Source organism: Nothoprocta perdicaria, unplaced genomic scaffold (assembly GCF_003342845.1).
Source record: "Nothoprocta perdicaria isolate Ctin4 unplaced genomic scaffold, notPer1 scaffold_97, whole genome shotgun sequence".
Taxonomy (NCBI): domain Eukaryota; kingdom Metazoa; phylum Chordata; class Aves; order Tinamiformes; family Tinamidae; genus Nothoprocta; species Nothoprocta perdicaria.
In genome coordinates, this window is record NW_020456276.1 from 349,899 (window position 1) to 371,081 (window position 21,183).

Consider the following 21,183-nt stretch of genomic DNA (forward strand, 5'->3'; position numbering starts at 1 on the left):
GATTTGATTATTTATTGTCACTTGTATATTGGGTCTTCTTGAAGTASTTTGGCTTTGCTTAGGCAAGGCATAACATTCTTTTATGGCTTTCTTTTATGTTTTACTTAATGTTCTAGCTATTTTACTTAAACAGTAAGGAAGGTAAGTTTGTTTTCTGATGGTGCCTGCAGTGTGTTTTCATTTTATTARCTCCTGATGTTCTTCCCAACTACTGCAACAAATGTTGGATATGTAGAAATGCTAACTCACTGGTAGAGATTCCAGTCCAGCACTGAGGTAGAGGTTTGGGGAATGGCTCACAAGATGACTATGAAGATCAGGACCTCTCCTAGGCATAGAGGGCAGTGCTTATGCCAGTTCAGTCAGTTCTGGCTCACCACTGACTGAGGCACTTCACAGCTTTTCTCTGAAGGGTTCTTCTGCTTTTACTGATCAGGGAAGGTCTTTCCGCAAACCTAAGAGTCTCATTTTGGTGAGGGTCTTCAGGACCTGGGCTAGTTTGGAAAAGGAACTAGGATTCATTGCTGATTTACAGCAAAAATCATCTTACCTAACTTAGTCTATCTGTAAATCTGCCACTTAGTCTTAACAAGTTGTCTATACTCCTCCCATAGCCAACAAAGAGAGAAGTACCAGGAGGTGATTCATCTCCGCTATCTTGGAGATCTGTCAGGTCAGGATGAATCAGCCCCTCTGGATGCCTCCTTCCACTGATAATGAGATTGGAGCAGACACCTAACAGAGGGATGGCTGCAATTAGGGCCAGTGCGTCCCAAGCTCCACTGGCACACTGGAGCATAGAACATSGGCCCCAAATCTGTTTAAAAAGCTTAACAGACACCACACTCCCCAGCTGCACTGAGAAGCCTCCTCTATTTTGCTTCTTTTAGAAAAATATTAAAGATTTACAAAAACACACCGCTGCCAGCTTTCAGCTTCAGTTGTCTTTAAGCTTTGTCTACAGGCTTAATTGAAATTCATGCAGGTTCTAGACACTTAAAAATGCATTTGTAGCCCTTGTTTTGTAAGACATGGACAAAAGAAAAAAAAAGTCTTTTTGAAGACGAAGTTCTTTCCTTACACTATTTTTTTTTTCTGAAAAATCCCAATGGCCATTCAAGATGTATGGTCAAATACAGACATTTAAGGGAAATTATCCAGCGTAGTATTCAGTGACATTGATTGCTCTTAATATTTCTGAAGTTAAAAAAATGTAACAGGCAATTTATATCTAGGTTCTGCAAAAGGAAATAGTTGCTACAAAGCACTTAGGACATATACACACTTCTTATTTGTGGAGGTGACAGTGCAYGCTTGTATTGCCTTAGATTGTTACTCTAAATAACATCTTTTTAAGAAGAAGGTGTGTCACCTGTTCTGCTTCACCCTTCACCTTCACTGAAAAACTATTATTCGTGACTTTGAAAGATTAATCTGTAAAAAAGAGCTTGCTAATATATGTGTTGTCAACAACCTTTCAGTCTATCAACACTCCTGGCTAAAACTTTTGATTTATTCATTACTAAAAAATGATTTTCTGATTACTTCTATTGTGGAGTGCCTCGTTAGTAACATCATTGTAACTAACATTACAGTGAGTAAGTACTCATTACCAGTTTAAGTAACACTGAAATCTATGTATTTACTCAAGGAACAGGCACTCCTCCCCACCTCTGAGCGCTGCAGAGTTGGTCCCCCAGGTTTGGCTGCACTGTTTCTTTGACTCACATCACAGAGCCTGACTCACCCTTCAAGGACGAAGTCCCCAGTCTATCACTAATGTCCCCATTTGCATRGTGACCTCGCAGGAGGCAGTAATGGGTACGTTAGTGATAGCAAGCTTCTATGGGTTGTCTTCTTTCATGGCTAGTTTCATGGCTAGTCAGATACTGTTGAGCCTAGAAGACCTTCAACGACATTTGGCACCATTTATCACAGTGTGGATTATAAGTGGTCACTAGTTCCCAAAGTCATCAGACCATCAGGAATTTAATATGCCATATCCTGATCTGAAGGCCTGAGTGATACCTGAGGTGCAAGTGCTGACTAGAGTTCCTGCAGCTGAACCTGAGGGAACTTTAAAACTAGATATCCGGAGCAGAATTGTGGCAGGAGAGGTCTCAGCATGAGCTGCACCCTTGGYTGTAACCTCCCCACTGCTCAGTGCACTGGCATCTGTTCAGTACCAGTACAAAAGACACCACCACAGTCCATTGGACCATAGTAGTCTTGTAAGTACGCAGACAAAACCCAAGGCAGAGAACATCAAGGAAAGTCAGGGAGCAGAACAGATCTTCCAAGGCTGATTTTTTTCCATCTGCAAAAGTTTTGCCTTCGCTCTGGCTCTGTGGGTTGGCAGATCCAGCCACCATTCCTGTTAGAGAACTGGGACAGAGTTCCCAGGTCCCATGTGTGCCTTGGCACTGTGTGGAAGGTGCAGTAATGGGACAACATGTCCTCTCCATGCTGACTTCCACACAAAGAAAACCTGCAGGGTCTAGGCGGAGGTGACAACTCGTTCCCCCAGGCACTGCCCCGAATGAGGGGAGAGCAGGTCTTTGCCGTGCTGGCCGTGCATCACTGGGAAAGTAGCTTCATCTCTGACGTCAGGGCACTCTTGCTTCCAACCACACGAACAGATCTTCATCCCCAAAGAGCTTACTCAGCCTGTGGGCTCGTTGCTATTGCAAATAACGTTTCCGGGAGCATCTCAGCTCCTAGGCCAAGGAATATTTGGCATGTCTGATGTGGCTGCTGTTGAGGCAGTAACTGAGCTGGATCCTGGCACAATTAGYGGTGGGAGTCTGCTGGCTTCTGCGTCACCAGGGCTCACCCTTTTTTTCTTCAGTCATCACAGCTAGGGTCTCATTTTGACACGAGGGAACTATATGCACTTTGGTGGTCCCTATGCAGTAGAGAACTACTTAGATCCCTAAACAAATTTTCTCTATGGGAGTACGTTGCAGAACTTCTTCTCCAAAATGCATTACCTGCATTAGGGARGCTGACCAGCAGATAGGCCTGCCTGCAGCCCAGCACCATTCCAACRGACAGGAATGCTCCCTGAAATCCCCTCCCTGCTGTCACCTCTGCTGACAAGAATCTGCAGATTTTAGTGGGAGCTTTGTCCTGTAAGGACTTCAGGATGAAATTTGTGATTTACTGTAATGACACACTGAAATAATAACAATAAAAAGGAAYGCATTAAGTAGCCTTATTAAAGAACAAAAGGATTTACAGTTGTTGCACAGCACTGCTCATTCAAACCCTTGTCTCCCCGTGGGATTTTACAAGTGTCTTCATGCTTTGGAGCAGCGTGTTGGACAATGCCTTCCCCTGACAGGACAAACTGAACTATCAACTAAATCACAGCTACTTAAAGGATCAGGTGAAAAATCATACAGAAAGGCAGCATCCCGTGAAGGTGGGAAAGAGTGTTTCTGAAATGGATAAACAATGTATGTGCTGGTTTTGCAATTTTTTTTCTCCATGCAATGGAGTGTGTAGCAGGCAGCAGCGAAAGCATTTCGCAAGCAGCATCAAGAGTTTTCCCCACCCATCACGCAGGGTGGGACGCTGTCATGTTGCATTGCCTGAGCTTTGCCCTCCAGCCTGGGAGAAACCTGCCCTTGACGTGTTTATACGGAGTCCTTCACTTCTCTCTGTCTGCTGCTCTAGAAACAAATTGCAAGGGAAAAAATTAGAGCTAAGTAATGAACTGATCGCGTCCTTAGATGCACAAGTCAGAAACACCCAGTTATCGGGGAGGGCCTGTGACTTGGAAAGGCCGTCCTGAGTCGTGGATGGGATTCCTGGTTCTGGGATGCTGGGTCATCAGCAACTTGCTCCATACTTCACTTTTTCTCTCTGGAAGTTGAGAAGAGAACAGTGACTTTTCCTGTTAAACAGAGGGTTTATAGTAGAAAAGCACCAGAAATTGACTCATTATCAATGACTGAAATACTGCAATGGTGTCTTTTTCTTTCTCTATGGCATTTTTTGAAAGATGAAGTTAAAGATATTTATTTCTCCATTTTCTATGCTGCTTGTTCTAGTTAATGACTCTAAGATAGCTTTGTATTTCAGGCTGATAGCTGGTGAACCCCAAATGCTTGTGAATTTAAAGGCAGGTCTTTATTGTTGCCAGTGAAGGAAAACACCAAATCTCTGGACCTGATAGGAGCACCTGCATGATATCAGGACTCATCTTCACTGCCTTTCCTCCCTGTGTCTCCTCTCCTTGTTTTCATATGAATGAACAGCTCCCAGGGATTGGTTTAAAGCATATAGGCCTGTTTCACAGAGGGAGGAGAAGTTCAGACTAAGATGAAGGATATCTGCATGACGCATTTGCACGTGAGCATCCTCACGTGTCCTGCAAGSACAGGTCACTGCTGGTGGGTGATGATGTCTGGTCAAAGGAGAAACCTGCAAAATCTCCCCAGGGCTACTGAAGTCCTGCAGGAAGAAGAGCCTGAGCTCTTCTAAAATGATTTCCAAAGCTTGGAGTGCAGGAGGAAGCACTGCTTTCTGTCTTTATCCTGATTTGAGGGAATTCCTTGTCCAGGATTCCAGAATTTCTCCACAGTTATAAAGAGAGGAGATGTGGACCTGGCCTACCTTCCCTGTGCAGACATCCACAAGGAGTGGGGAGATGCAGTTCAGGCCATTATGGAATCTAGGTGGTTTCTAAGGTTTGAAAGAGAGAGATTGATTGCTTTCTTTTACTAACGCCATTCTGCATAAGATGAGCTTGTTCTGTCCATGCAATGCAATCAGCAAAGATTATGAGATTGTTGTCAAGTGGATCTTTGTAAGACAGACTACTTAATAACATCACCTTCATCTTCAGAGATGACATCTCTTCTCTGGATGGCAGAATGTCTTTGTTCTTCTTTACTGCACATCCTATCTCACTGATTGCTGCATCAGATAAAGAGATACTAAAAGGGGGAATTGGCTGGCTAAATACCTGAAATGGGGACACGGATGTTAGTTTGACAAAGTTGTGCTTAAGACATGGCCAAGGCCGAGCTCAAGAAGCAATCTGATCAGCTACATTTGCAAGAGAATTCGTAGAACCAATCTGGCAAGCAGATCTGCAATCCGCTGGAGCTGACAAGAGACTCCTCATCGATTTGGAGAAGCTTTGTATCAGGCTCTTGCTGCAAAAAAAAAAGGATTCTAAGATACCAATTAGGTCCGTGCCACTTGAAAGAGATTAAAATGGGCTCAGCCAAGCATCTCGTAGCATCAGCAATAAAAGTCATGCACTGACTTTGGTAATGAGCTTCACATCACACGGGAACTATTTTCCCATGAGTTTGCAAAAGGCTTCCCCGCCCTGCTAGGACCTGCACTAACTTGCAGCTCTGGGCTCCCTGTGTTGCAGAAAGGAGTCTTTCCAAACAGGCGGTCGCTTTGCTTCGCCCTTCTCAGGGCTGCCAGGAAGGAGAACAATGCTCAATGGCACTATAAAACACAGCAGGAAATGCAGAATTGGTAATTCCCACCTATAAATGCAGACACATTCACGCCTTTCCCTGCCCCTTCTGTSGCCAGAGCTCTCATGTGAGTTCACTGAAAGCAAACAATATCTTTAGCTAAATAGTAAGCTTGCTGGTTTCGGTGAATGCCCAGAGGCTCCACATCTCTGCCAAGCTTCTGACAACCCTACAAAATCATCCCAACTTATATACTGACTCATAAAGAAAAACGGCAGGGCTAACATCTGGCAAACTGCTGCCCTGACCTCCGGCCAGCCCTCTGAGCCTGGCTTCTCCACCCAGCTGGTCACGGGCCACCCAAGGACCCTCCTTCCACAGGCTCGTCCCACACTCTCCTCATGGTCCTTGGCATCTCCAAATGCCACCTGCAAGGGTAGAGCTCATGGGGKTTATTTTACCCTGTAAAGGACACAGTTATTCACAGTGGAGCAGATGGTGGCTTTGGTGGAAGGTCACTTTGTGCTCTCGGAGATGGTAGATTTTRCCGTAGCCAAAGAGCAGGGCCACCCTGGAAATGTTTGTGGGCCCCTCTCCGTGGTTGAGGGAGCCCATATGCCTTGTCCTTGCTTTGGTTATCACATGCAAATTTTTTTACTAAATGCCCAGGAGCTCTGCAATATGCACCAAACCTGTTACCTGCTGTTCTGCAGTACTAACAGGTTTTTTCTGTGTTCACTGGAGTAAACACAAAGGGAATTTGTCCTCCTTTTCTCCCCTTCCAGCAATTCACCTGCTTAGATGCAAACCTGCTGAATGAAAATATAAAAATCACTTTGGATTTAGGCTCAAGTGACAGGATAATCTGGGTATCAGTGTAAATGGACTAAAGGGTTTCCTCTTACACATGCCTAATATATAACCTGTTCTGAAAGTTTTCAGCTGTTACTCACCTGTGCAGCTCTCTGGGAAACAGCAGAGAGGATTCACTACATTCCTGAAGATCAGCTTGTTAATGGCAATATTTAGCTTAATTAATTAGCGTAATGACAATTCTGCAAAGTGTCAGAGACAGAAATGATGCTGACTGAGCTCAAGGCTGGGATGAAAYGGGAAAGAACAGCAGGAGACAGGGAGATCCTGCAGAGGATCTGATTCTATAATTAGGATTTCTGTAATTTCTATATCACAGAACGTTACAGAACACCAGTCTTTGTCACATGGTGTATCTTCATTAGAAAACCCAGATTTGTTCACAGAGGCACAGGCATGGAAAAAATCCAYTGCACCAGGTAGAAGCTTGTGCATTGAACCTTTGTGGAAATAATAGGGTGCCATTGTCTTTTCTCTTATAGCCCATGGAACCTGTGGGTGGCTTGGGTAGAAAGAAGCATCTGTAGCCTATCTGCTAAAATTAGGTGAGAAAACACCCCCTCAGTCACAGGCTTTTCCTGCACAAGCTTTTCCAAGATAAATCTAAAAGAGATGAATTCTATGTCACTGTCTTCATTTGGCTCTTTTTATGCCTCTTTGCTGAATACCTTGAAGATCTACTAGCCAGGGTGCTCAGGAGAGTAAGGTGGGAGAACTTGATATCTTTAGGTAAACAGCATTAGAATATCTTTTTAAAAAATATTTTTTCTTTCTGGAGTGTACACCTTAGTGACACATCTTTGACCTGAAGACATCCATGGAGGCCTCCAAATGTCAGRATGGGTATCCAGAAACTTTAATATTGCAGAAGAATATCAGATCCAGTCCTGATTTGTGGTGTACTTGGGGAAATCCAGAGTATCATTGGTGAAGTGGTAGAGTCCTCTGGACAGGGAGCAGGACAGATAAAGCCATTGTTTCTTTTGATTAATTTCTTTTTTTTAATTTTTTTTTTGTTTTTTTTTTTCTTCCTTTTCCCCCCATTTTAGTGACTGTCATTTCTTGCCTCATCATCCTCCTTGTTCTTGGAATATCACATCGTGTGAGGTGATACTACATGCCTTGCAATGCAGAAGCATTGCCCAGCTAGCACAGTGGGATTCAAGGTTACCTTTTAACCACCTTTTCCCACCCTTTTCTCCCTTTCTAAGGAATATATACATGGAAGGTGAACAAAAGATAAGAAAATTAAAAATAAGGACAGGCAATGCTGGAAGGGCAGAAAGGGGCCCCATTCCCCGTGGTGACAGAGACGTGCCATGGCCTTTCACATGACATTTATATGGCCAATAGGTGAATGTCTGCTGCAGGCACTGCACGTAAACCCTCACTGGCTGGTGGTAACGATGAGCTCTGCAGGATGAACTTCAGCATCTCATGAGGCTCATGCCTAGAACTAGTCATCTCAGTGTAGCGYAGGTTTGCCTGTGGTGCCCGGCTTTCACTGTGTGTGCACAAGGAGACTGTCACTGCTCTTCTTCCAGGCTCATTCAGCAAGGGGTTGGTTGGGAGACTGGACCACAAGCTCTCTAGAAACATAGCAGTTTGGCAGCTACCCATGGAGTGTGGCTTAACAACACTGATCTTCAGTTCAATCCTTTCCTAATTTTTTTCTYCTGTTTTCTTGTCGATCAGCTGTACAACGGGACGCTGAAGCGGGATGTGGAGAACAGGCGCTACAGCTCCTACAGCCAGATGGAGGGCTGGGGCAGCAAGCACTACAGCAAGGCTGCGGTCTGCAGCCCCGCCAGGGCCGGCAGCGACTACTGCTTTGTGCAGAACATCAAGAGCAGCCGGAGCGAGCCGGACCTCTACTGCGAACCACCCCGCGGCACGCTGAGGAAGACTCAGGTGGGGAACAGGGCAGAGCACAAGGCAACCCTGAACCGCCAGAGCATCTACAGCAGCTGCAGCACCCAGCAAGGAACTACCAGGACAAGTAAAAAAATGCCAGCGCGGGCCCTCTCCTGCCCCTCCAGCAACAAAGCCGACGTRGTCTATGCCCAGCCTATGATGAGCAGCAAGCAGGACGTGGTTTATGGACAGGCTCAGTCCAGCTCCAAGTAAGTCTCACACGGTGGGATTCATCTAAGTAAATGTAGACATCTGATATGGAGGCTTGTCCAGTTAGTGGCTTGAACTGTTTTTTAGCCAGTGGAAATCTGTTCACTGGTGCAGAAAGTACTCATTCTTGTCCTGCAGTAGAGTGTCAAGTAGGTCAGATGAGTCACACTCATCTAATAAAGGGCTTGTTTCTGTTTGCTSACTGTGAATGGGGACCAATCTGACGGGCTCAGTGCAAATGTCTCTGTTGCAGCTGTGTGACATTAGCCAGGATGATGCCCTAGTCTCCAGTGCTGTTGTCTTACAACTCCTTTGTAGGATGAAAGTGAGAAGGTGAAGAGAAGAAAGGCCAGCTTGCAGTTCAGGTGTCTCTCCTGCCTGGCACAGCACTCTAATTTGGTAGAAATTCCCAGTAGAAAGCTAAAAACAAAAAATATAGCCAGCTTTGAAAGGATCGATCCCTTGGGTTCAGGACTAAGAGCAGAGCATTTACCCTTCTGTCTTTGTAGACACTCCTTATTTCATTCCCAGAGAGGTCTGACTGATTGACTGATTCACATTTGGGAAAATAAGAGTCAGAAATTGGGGAGGAAAAAAAAAAAAAAAAAAAAAAAAGCCCTACCTTGGCTAGAAGAATTTACCAAGCCTTAAGAGAAGAAGGAATCTAAGTTGTACATTTTCATCCTATCCAATGCATCCAACCCCATGAGTGTTAGGAACCATGCAAGTGTGGAGGGTTGTCATTTGTGTCTCACTTAGCACCAGATCCTTCTTGCAAATGTTGCCTACAAACAGTAGGCATGTAATACACACCATAGAGCTCAAAACAGTTATTCCCTGTGCAATGCAGCACAGCYCTCAGAAAAAAAGGAAAAGGTGGGATTTTGATGGCATTGCAGGAATACTAGTTGAACRCTGCCCTGAAGCTGTCCTCTGTGCTATCACCAAATCTGTAGCATGAACCATGTTCTTCTGCTCACAGGAGTCCTAGAAGACATTTAGCTCAAGTCCATAATGTTTTACTCACCTAGAGAAACAGGGTCTATATCTYCTGCAGGTATTCCCAGAGGCTTTGSCCTGCCTTTGCAGCATCAGTGTCATAGAGGGCTTGCTCTGTGTCAGCCAGATATTACCACCCTCTGCCCCATGGACGGGACAGGCTGTCCTACAAAATATGGAAGTTCCTGAGCTCATTTCTGGCGATCTTTGGTAACTCCTCTGTGTTATTAAAAAAAGAAGTTTTGATTTCCAGGTTTCTCCATGGATTTGGTGAATGCTTTGCTCCACCCCCCTCATTTCAAACTGCATAGGAGACGTAAATCCCAGAGTGAGGATGCCAAGAAACGTCATTTGCCTGTTTTCATGTTGCTGCTTTCCTTGTGCTCAGTTCCCTTAAGTTTAACACATGCACAATTAGCCCTGATCACCTCCAGCACAGAGCACTGGTGGGGTCAGTTTGCTCATCTCAGAAGCTTTGTAATTCCTGCGGAATGGACGACAGAGACACTATGAAAACGAGAAGTAACTTGTCCCAGGGAATTTCTGACTAAAGAGTGTTGAAGTGTGAGGGGAGTGACAGATGAATGAGGGAATATGGGATAGCTGCTGCTTTCTGCATAGGGAAAAATGTGGATTTGGAGCAGTTAGTTCCAGGTGGACAAACTTTCTTGAAAGACCTACATGACAGAACCCACAATTTCAGCCTTGGTCGTTGCTTTGGAAGGGTCACTTGAAGAATAATTAGGTTTTCTCCAGAGAAGGAGAACTACTGTTGTGAGAGGAATATTCTCCAGCACTGAATGCCCTCTGGTTAGGGAGTGGTTGCTTTTATAGACTTCTCCTGGCTGGGGGCATTGCTCGTCTGGCCGAACTGGTTCTCATGTGGAAACGTCAGGCTTGAAGTCGTAGGCCCAACAGGGGCTGTGTCCCCTGAGTAAATCTGATCTGGCTGGGGCACCCCTCCCTGCTCCCAGTGAAACTATCTGCAGAGCTGGATTCGTTTGGGGAGTACAAGTGATTCTGCTCCTTACTCAAAGGAACTGAGGCTGGCTACAGTCATCCTTATAATTTCAGAAACTTATTAAGGAGTTGTCCTCTTTGAAAAAAATGTAGTGATTTGGAAGGCCAGTCCTTCTTTGAAAGCAGGTTATGGCAGCATTGTTGTTCTCCTTGGTCTGGAGTGTGGTTTTAGGACTGTGCACTCTGCCATGTAGGACTGTTTCTGCTTGGAGAATTCTGTACTTGGAGATATTGATCTTTATTTGGGTGGCCTGATGGTTGGGTAGGGACGGGTTTGCTTGTAGGCATCCCATTGTTAACATCTGTATTCAGGAAGAGCTTAGCTGGGTAATAGYTAGAACTCATTCTGGGATTCTGTTCTTTCTGTTCTAGTAGTTCTTAAGGTAGAGCTTTTGTCTTTAGAACCATTTAGGACCATGGTGTGTTTCAGTTTCATGCTTCCTATTTCCTGCGTAGGTGGGTAAGTTGTCCATAATTTGGCTTGGCAAATCATATCTGTTGGGTTAGACTATTTCCAGCCTTTCAGAAGTGACAGGATAGGACAGTTCCTCTTGCTGTAGGAGTGATGATGGTGGAATCTGAGATCCAGTGGATCTGTTTTAATACAGGTCTGCTCTGTAATATAGTGACTCTGGACGGGGTCAATAATGGTTCAAGAGCTCTTCAGATGCCTCATGCTACATATCTAATCTTCTGCCCAGATAGTGTAAGATGCAAAAGGAGACACTGGATATTCTCAAGTAGTGATATTAGCATGTGGGTATCAAAATATGGAGTTTGTAAGAACCATCAAAGGCTGACTGAGCAGTCTCTATAGCAGAAATGTATTCGATCACAAAGTTACTTAATTCTAGAGCTCTTCTTGATTGTGTGGTTGCCTCCTTTAATTGAGCAGGTTTTCCATGTCTACAGCATTTCCTTTTAGGAAACAGAAAGTTGTCTTGGACAAACATCTCTCAGAAGAGGACTTCCTCATGCAGAACAAATGACGGCTGAGGAAAGTACCTTTCCTCCAGCTAGGTGATAAATAGTAAATAGTTTAACATCAGAATGCTTGTTGTTGACCCTTTTTTTTTGTTTTGTTTTTAATCATGTCCTATAAACTAAAGCAAGTGATAGGATGGTAGTTACCCCAAAATACTGGCTCTAGTGATGAAATCTGCATTGTTCAGGTCAGGAGACTATTCCAAAGGTAGTGGTTCACTTTTGGAAATGTCCTCTTGAAGTACCTTCTTTTCAACCACCCATCATTATGACGCCACCTCTGTGAGTAGAGAGGGACTTTGTCATGTTCCTTTTGGACATACTTCTCTGAAGCTGGTCAGGGGCTTTCTGGAAAGTCTTTGTGCGTTTATGTTATGTCAGATTTGCAACAGTATTTCCAAAGTCAGCATCTCCGACCTGGGCTCAGAAGCTCATGGATTATTCTGATAACTCCTAAAGTCAGTTCCCAATGTACACCATTCACATTTTTTCCAGAATACAGCCTTTTTGGAGTAGATATTCTTATCTAATAGAGCCAGAGGGGGATTTCTGGTGTCCACCCCCTTCTCCTCAACAKGCTTCTCTACTTTGTACTCTCATGGCTTCTTACAGACATGCAACCTTTCACGTGGGGAGGCAACAGCAAAAGTGGTTTCAGTAACTGATAAACACTGGGCGTATTTGCCTGCTCTTAACCACTTTCTCTGACTGATGGCGTTTGCTTTCATTTTGTCATGCTCCAATGACTGTGTGCCATYTGGAGCTAGCCAGCTTCTAGCTAAATGACATATTGCAATTCAGCAGTCAGGAGAAGTTTTTTTACACCTTCCTCGTCCATCAGGTAGTGGAAACAAGAAATAGCAATCAAGTATGTGGTGTTTATTGTGTCCTAGAAAATCCTGGGTCTTTCTTCCACTCAAGCTGAAAGTCAAGGTGCAGAAAAACTATTTCTGCCRCTAGCTAATCTTGTTTTAGCATTGCTTCCAAATGTGTTGCATTGCATGCTTCAGATACCACACATACAGTCCAGGCTCCATCTAGGTTGGTGATATGGACTGAGTGTTGGTCTGCAATAGTGTGTGTAGCAGTAAACTAKTTATGTGCATGCCCCTCTGTTTTTGATGCCTGCATATGAGCTGGTGGCCTGGGTTCTTGCTGCTACAAGAGATGCATGCATGGGCCAGCAGAGCTGAAATCCGAGGCAGGTCAACAAGTTACCCCTGACAAAGTCAGCATCTTCCTCTTGACTTCAGAGGAAACACAGGTGACTGAGCAGCAGACGTTACTGTCAGGTCAGACCAGTCTCACCCTTTGTGAAGGATTCAGAGTGCTCACATTTGTAAAGGTGAAGAGATGGCCTGGGGAGTCTGCAGCCATTCTCCAACTGGAGTGGTGCTGATGTTGATCAGGAGCCATAAATGGACATCTACAAAATGTGTCGTCTTCTAAAATAGTCCATGACTTCATTTTTAGATATTGTTGATGGATTTCATTCTGGCATTCTCTGTGGAGGGGAGAAAGAAGCTAAAATGTCTCTTTAGAGTTCTCACGAAAGTGAAGGGCTCTCAAGAGACTAGGACAATCCTTTGAATTTTTAATATTGCAAAAACATCACTCAAATATGACCAAATCTGCCTATGGCAACATCGGCTAGCCCAAGACAGGCTACAGCAGTTGCTGTACAGACTGTTGTTAAAGTTTAGAGGCAGTAATTGTGTGTCCTGGAACCGTTCATTCCTTGTCAGGAGCTCAGGCTCTCTGGATATACAACGGGCAGCAAACAGAGAGAGTTATTGGAAAAAAAAAAAAAAAATTAAAGGAGGGGAGAGGTGCTTAAGGTATTTTTTTTATAGATTTGTTTTAGGGATAGGAAATTAGGACCGAAGAAGATAAGTATAAAAATATAGTTTCTCTCAGGCTATGCCATACAGTGAAAGCAGAGCCAAGTACAAAGATTGTCATCTTCACTTTGTTTCATTCTTACTTGAGATAAACTGCTTCTGAAAATGATAGCTTATCAGTACTGGTCCCGTGTGATTTGGGCTTGTCTGCGTTGTGTATTTACATCCAAAGGAACTGCGGAGGAGCTGTGCATGATGCTGCCCTGACAGGGTTCCTATAGCAGGATTGCACATGGAGAGGATCCTCTCCTCCTGGGCTCCGTGTCAATCTGTGCCCATCTCCCTGGTATTTAGGAACTAAGCAGAGCCTGCGGGAAGGCTCCAGCCTTGCTCTTCATGGCACCAAGGTCTTGGTGGAGAGTTCCAGTAACAAACGTGGCTGCTCAGCGAGSAGCATGGCCTTTAAGTTTGATTTGGTCAGATGCCCTAGAAATGCCTGGATGCCCTAGAGAGATGCAGCCATATGTTTGAGTGTCTTCACTCTCAGTTTGTTAATGAATAATGGAATTTCTTAGAAATTTCTGTTTTCCTCCTCTCCTGGGACTCATAGCCTTAATTAGATTAACACAAACCAATTTGCTAAAATGAAATGAACCAAAGTCCTTAGTATCAAACTAATGATAGAAAATTTGCCTTTCTGTGATACTGATCCTATTAAGTATTTGTTTCCCTTCCAGACCTGAATCTGATCATCTAATTTGTCTTGTTGAATCATTTCTAATTGAGGTCTCTCCCTGTTTTGATTGCTTCTTTATTGTGGAAGAAGAACAACCCTTGGAGTTCTTCCTACCAGGCACTTTGGCCCAGGTTGGAGATGGCCACAGCCCAAGAATTTCTCTTGGAGCGGGCTCTTATTCACGTAGTGTTGAACTGGTTAGGAATAGCCCTGGCTGGCTGATGAACAATCTCCCTATTAGCACAGGCTGTTTTAGGGTGATTATATTCTTGACTAGGAGAGATCACTGCTTCTAACTTCTCCAGTGACATGACAGAACCTAGCTGCTCATTCCCTCTGAACTTCTCCTGTTGTGATCCAGCAGAGGAAATGGATTYTGCTTAGACGTCTTTTCCTGTGAGGAAATGGACCTGAGTTTTTCAGTGGTGAAATAGAGTTTGCCCCTCTTGTGCAGTGAATGTGTAGAAAATTGCCATCCTTGAGTAGCTGGACTGGAGGGACATCTGTCTCATAAAAAATGCTTGTGGATTGAGGTTTTCCTTAATATTGGGAATATACAAAAAAAAAAAAAAAAAGAAAAACAAAAACAAAAAATATCTCCATGATTGCTCCCTCCTTCCATCTCTAGTCTATCAGACCAGATCCATGTTCCCAAAGTCAAAATCCCTTTGGTTCCATTCCAGCTGGGACCTATGGATGTTTCAGCAATATTGTGTGTCTGAGAGCATGAAAAGACTAAGAGAAAATCAGAGCATTGTGAACCTAAAAACTACTAAATCAAACCCAAGTTTAAACTCCAGTTTAAACTTTTTCCCTCCAATTCTGTTTCCTCAGTTCAAGTTCGATGAAAGGTTATTGGAGCCGAGTTTTGATAACAGTTCAAATGATGAAGAACTATATGATTAAGTGATATGATTTTATTCTTACAGTAGAAATGGAAATGGAATGATGTTCATCTAACCTTGGCTATTGAAAGCTGAATGTCCCATCCAAGATCATCATCTCAGATTCCTGCATATCAACAGAGGTTTCTCCAGAGGGAAAGTCCTCTTATCTTAAGATAAATGTCTAAGACATATAAGCAAATTGTTCTTTGAAATCACCAGTTTCTTTTCTTTCCCTGCACAGGTGCATAGATGAGTAAGTTAAACTGAATGCAACTTTACTAGCAGGGAAAGGGGAGTAAATACTGCAATAGTCTCTGTTGCTGTCTTCCAGTATTGCATCATTATTGTTGACTTTTGATATTTTGTATGACATTTGTTATAGACTGGCCTGTGCTGTGTCAAGGGGAGAGTCTTTTGATATTTAAAATATTGCTTTTATAGTAAACTGCTGATCCTTTCTAGGATCAGCTAGGATCTCCTTTCTATGTAAAAATAAAAAATCACTTTTACAGTTCTTTGTCACAGCCAAAATGAGTCTGCACATGCTGTTCATGATAAATCAGTCCCTTCTCGTGATTAATGCTTGTGATTAATAGGCTCATTTGAAGGTATTATAAAACTCCCCACTAGTCTCAGCTGTACCTTGAACGAGGAATGATCCCAGTCAAGCAGCAGAACTGTCAGGTCATTGTCCTAGTGAGTCTCCCACACTTTTTGATTTCATCTACTGTTAACAAAGTGTTTCCCATTTGTTTYCTATCACAGCTTAAATACTAATAATCATATGGGATATTGGTTTTTGAGTCTTCTCTGTTCTGAATTTTATGTTGTTTTTCAGTTCATGTGAATTAATGCTCCYATGAGCTGAGACCAGAGCTGAAGGCCTAACAGATAAGGATGCTAAAAAGAAATAATAGCTTTTTCCAGACTAAACTGATATAATTGGAGAAAATAGACAAGTTCTGTAGTTCAGAACCCCTTCATCAGTCTGCAAATCTGTGCCTTTTTCTGTTAGCTTGGTAGCAATACTGCTGAAGACAGATGGATTTTCTAAACAGTGAGACAAGTCTTCAAATGTCTACATTTTTCCCAAACCCTTCGTTCCTGCTCCAAACCAGCGTTACTGATAATCCTCCTCTGGATTCCTTTATCATTCTCTTTTTGAGACAGGTACAGATGCTAGAGGTGCACCTTATGGTTTGTATGGTGATGTGATCGTGTTTTTGCTGTATGTTTGATTCCTTCCTACTAATTCCTAGTACTGAAGTAGCTCTTTTGTCTGTGCCTGAGCACCAAATCAATACTGTATTTTTCTTTAACTTAGAATATGTGGTGATGAAATAGATGGCGGTACAATGACCATCCAGAAAGCCATACAGCTTTTGTGCTCCTCCGATGACAAATACCAAGCCATGGGAGCTTACTACCTCCAGCACACCTGCTTCCAGGACGAGTCTGCCAAGCAAGAGGTGAGCTAACTTCTTCATAGCTCTTCAGTCACGTTGTATGTGAGGGCACACTGGTTGGATGAAACTGGTCTCCATCGGTGCCTAGTATCCTTAGCTCCTCTTCATTTTTATTATAGACTCTCAAACTGTGTTAGTTCCACATAGGAATTAATTAAGTGGATTTTTGAACTATTAGTGGCTACTTTCTCTTAATAGCAGTGTGATTAGGATTTAACACAAGGTAATAGTTGCCAGATAGCAAAGGAGACTGTGGCCACATTATYGGTATAGCCCTCTGTGACACAGACATGTGGATTTAGGTGATAGGAGAAGCCACCCGAATGCTCTGCTCTCCTGCATGGAGCCTCCTGTCCTCTTGGAACCACGGTTTCACATGAATATTCTGCTATTTCAGAGCTGCAGGGTCCAAGTCATAGAGAATTGCCCCRAATCCTGCTGCAGTCTTTTCACTATGCATTGCTCAATGATGTTTGAGCCATCCGCCTAATCCACTGGATTAGTCAGTGATCATATATAAAGATACTTAATCAAACAGAAGGGCTTCTCATAACACGGCTTATTTTTCTTCTGTTCTTATTCTCTAATTGCTATTTCTATGGCAATACACCACAAAGGAGGCAGCTTAAAGGATGGATCTGCTGCAGCAACACTGTCTTACAAAAGCTTATCCAATCCTGACCTGTTTGAAAATGTAGATTTCTCAAGATGGCATCTGTATAAACGTGGCTTTCTATTTTCTGGCATAGTGGCGAAGTCAGGCTGGCACAGTGCATGAACCCACCCATGAAACCTTTGTCCCCACTGCAGCTGCAGACTGTGTTATAGTCCCTAACAGTGGTGTGACCTCTCCCTTCGTTACCATTGAGAACACACTGGCCTGCCCCATCGCTTCCCAGAAGGAAAGGATGTGTTAGAGCAAGTACACAATGAGTCATCTGAACACATGATTGTTTTGTTTCTTTTGTAAAAGGCGCTCGTTCATTATCTATTGTCAGCACATCTTCAGCCAGTAGGTTTGTTTGTGCAAGTAGGAGCTCCACTGAGACTTAGGTCTCCAGTAGACCTGGCGCGGGAAGGAATCCTATGGCAGGAAGCTTCTTTATTTCAGAAAGCCTCAGCTGATGGAATTCACATGGCTTACAAACCCTCCCTACATGTATATTATTTCCTTGAGGTCTGGATTTGCTTCTGTTTCCAATGTGGCCTGATGTGCCTTCCCATTTTGGTACCAGAATATGGCCCATTACCAGTTGACCTCCAGGGCATTTACACTGTACCACCGTGAGCCACCCCTCTAGTTCGACCTGTGAATTTAGGATGTAAATAAATTACCACGTTGCATTATTATATTGCTATAGATGTCCTTTGCATATTTACAGGGCCTCATTTTCACCTGACATAAATGGATGGAAGTAGTGGGAATTTGTGGGAGCAAACAGTGCTATGTTAGTGAAGGATTTGGTCTATGGCTSATATGAATCCATTGTAAAAAGCTAAATTTAAATCTCTAGGGCAGCACCCAACACATATGGCCTGAACAAACACATTGTTTGCAAGTTCCAGTCATTCTTTACTGCCAAGAATATCCGACTGTTACAGTTTTCCTTCTCTGAGCAGTGTTCTGCACACCACGTTGACGGTAGTATTCTTTTTTTCGTGGCACAGGTCTATCGTCTCGGGGGAATCGCCAAGCTTGTTGAACTGCTCCGCAGCACAAACCAGAACGTTCAGCGAGCAGCAGCTGGAGCTCTCCGAAATTTGGTCTTCAGGAATCCAACCAACAAGATAGAAACACGACGGCAGAATGGGATAAGGGAGTGTGTGAGCCTTCTCCGCAGGACGGGGAACACAGAAATACAGAAGCAATTGACAGGTRCAGTAGAGATTGCCAAGACCCCCCTGGTTGATGTCAGCCCAAAGCATAAGGCAGTGGGGATCCTGGCCCTTTGATATCCTGYAGGAACTTTCCATGCCCCAAGTGTCCACTGGGGTTGCGTCTTCCCCAGATTTCCCTCCACAGCTGTGGTCACACAGACATTCCCATGCCTTCCTACAGCCTTGGCCCCTGCGCTGTTCCCGGGGAAGGCCCAAGGCACTGGTTACCTCCAGAAGGACGGACAGGTTGTGTGGATGGTGCCACAGGCTTTCTCGAAGGATTCAAGATCCTTGAAGGATTCAGGATCTCAAAGGATTCAGGTCATCCTCAGCAGTGCTTGAGATCCTGTGTTTGAACCTTCATTAGATCTCTAAAGAGATGCCTTTCCCTTGCTAAATGTATGTCACTAAACATCAGTTTGGGCAGGAAGAATGCTCAGATGCCCACCTGCACATGGTAAAGGGGTCCCTTCTGCCATTCTCCTGTTGGGATGGACAGAGACTATGGTTTAGCCTCTACCCCTTATTAGCTCAAGGAGTGAACAAGGATTTTGTTGTTGAGATTCACCCTGATCTAGATGAAGTTCCTACTGCATCAGTTCCTACTGACCTTTCTGCTAAGACTTGTCTCTTATTATTTCCTTTATAGGACTGCTCTGGAACCTCTCTTCCACTGATGAATTGAAAGAAGAGTTAATACAGGAGGCCCTCCCTGTCTTGACAGACTGTGTTATCATCCCTTTCTCTGGCTGGTCTGATGGTGGCTGCAATAGAACAAGAGAAATTATTGACCCAGAAGTATTCTTCAATGCTACAGGGTGTTTGAGGTGAGTCATGAAGCAGGGATTTGCTGTTGACACGAGATGAAGATGTCTAAATCCCCTTACAATAGCTTCATTAATAGCTTTACAGTGAGTGTTTTTACATATTCTCGAGAAAGTTTTCCTGAATAGAGGGAGCAGAAAAACTTCGATGTAAAATACTTCTAGCAGGACAGTATCTTCTCTCTCTTTTTTTTCTTCAAAATAAGTTTGTCCTCACAAAATCTCTACTCAAAAAATGCAAGAAACTTGGTACTTTTGGGCCTTAGAGTCCAAGGTTTTCAAATGGAATTTTGTTTAGTTGCTGGAAAAAAAGTCCATTTTTTTTAGGTGATAATAGAAAGAATTCTCTATGTAGAGAAAACAAGCATTTTCCCACYGGTTTTAATTGATTTTAATAACTGTTTAACTACAAAATATTCTCATTGCCCTGGACCTTTCCTAGCGCTCATTGACATTTGCAACTTACTGTCTACCAGCTCATTTCAGCACATGGCTCAGCTACAGAATGGGAGGGGTATATCAAGCTTGGAGTACATTATCTTTTCACAGAAAAGCCAGAGTCCTTTTGTAGGAGATCTTCGTCCTGACTTGCTGTTTCTCCTACCATCCTCCTCCACTTGGATGCAAGCTTCTTGTCTCACTGGGAACAAGGAGAGAGAGAAAGAGAGAGAGAGAGAGAGAGAGAGAGAGAGAGAGAAAGGCAGTATAATTAGGTACTTTCATCAACTGAAGCTCTCCCCGAGGGAGCGCGGAGCTGACCGCACCCTTACCAGACATGCAGCTGGTAGGAGCTGTAGCTGCTTATGAAACAAAATGGATGAATGCAGTAGGGGCCTTTGAGACTTGATATGATCGTCTTTGGAGGCTGGGAAACGTGTCTGAAAGACAGCGAATGCAGCTCCTTTCCCTGTCTTGGAAGAGAGCCTTTCTCGTGCAATTGCATGTCAGAGTGAATGGTTTATGTAGCACATAGGAGATATATGATATATATTTTAGATGAACTCCACTTACGAGATTGTCYAAATTCGCCTATGCCACAAGGTAGTCCATTAAAATGAGGAAAGGAGTATGACGTTAGAGCCCATAAAAAGGGCTTTCAAAGTAGTTTAACTCAAGACAGGCTCTGTCTTCTGAGACTTGTTTATGGCAATCTGTGATACATGGCACCACCACTAACTACTGTCAGACTGCAGGTCAGTGAGGGAGCTCACCAGGGCTCAGAGAAACAGAACTCAGGAGCACCCAGAAGAAGGAAGGCAGAGTGGTTGGGTCCGGAGCCCCTGCTCCAAGGGCTGAGCCTGGAGAGCTGTGACTCATTACACTGCAACACCAGAACGCAGGGATGAGAACAGCCTGGGGTTTGCCCCAAGGTCGAGCCATTGCTGCTCAAGCATTTCTGGATTGCAGATGAATTCATGTTAATGAGGAGGCTGCAAATCACAGTGAACATCAAATCCAGTTCTGGGATGCCTGGAGTGACTATCTCACAGCAATTGCCAACCTCTCTTGTTTTTCATCTGCAAGCGACAAGGCTTTAAAACAGGGAAAAAAAAAAAAAAAAAAATATATATATAAAAAAATATATATATATATATATAAAAACATTTCCTGTTACTGTAAAAACTCCTCTGTCCCAGCAGCAACCTGACAGAGTGCTCAGGAATATGTTATACCCTGGTCAGTCCCTCTGATCAGAGTTCTTGCTGCGCTTCATCATACCTGCCAGTGTTTCCCATGCAAATTTCTGTCAACTCTGTGTAGCTCCATGGTCACAAACATTTACACATTCCTGATTTCCACAATAATTACAGATGGTCTTTAGTCAGTCTTCTCTTTGGAAACACCTCCAAAGAGGCAATCAACCTGTGCAATATCACATGCATAGCCTCTAAGGCATGAAAACTATTCATGATAGAAGAATGTCTTCTATATAGAGCTCTTTAATAGGACATTTTCCCAGATGAAAGCCATATAAAAGAGCAACATGAGAGCTACACAGGTTCACAGAAGGSCTGCAAAATGAAAGCAATTCACCACCTTGATGAATTCTGGAAAAAAAATAAAATCCACCATGCAAGGCTGAGAAAGACTTATGAGTGAACTCART

General features: G+C 43.6%; 1 protein-coding gene across 2 annotated transcripts in view; it reads left to right on the plus strand.

Annotated features, from left to right (window-relative positions):
• Positions 1 to 21,183, plus strand: part of PKP1 (plakophilin 1) — a 39,926-nt gene that overhangs the window by 8,965 nt on the left and 9,778 nt on the right. Inside the window, exons 3-7 of one of the 2 annotated variants that reach the window (XM_026053215.1) lie at positions 8,013 to 8,440; positions 16,233 to 16,377; positions 18,043 to 18,250; positions 18,902 to 19,079; positions 19,962 to 20,015. In XM_026053215.1, coding sequence (XP_025909000.1) covers positions 8,013 to 8,440; positions 16,233 to 16,377; positions 18,043 to 18,250; positions 18,902 to 19,079; positions 19,962 to 20,015 — 1,013 coding nt within the window. The remainder of the gene's footprint in view (positions 1 to 8,012; positions 8,441 to 16,232; positions 16,378 to 18,042; positions 18,251 to 18,901; positions 19,080 to 19,961; positions 20,016 to 21,183) is intronic. The other variant, XM_026053216.1, reaches the window with a different exon arrangement.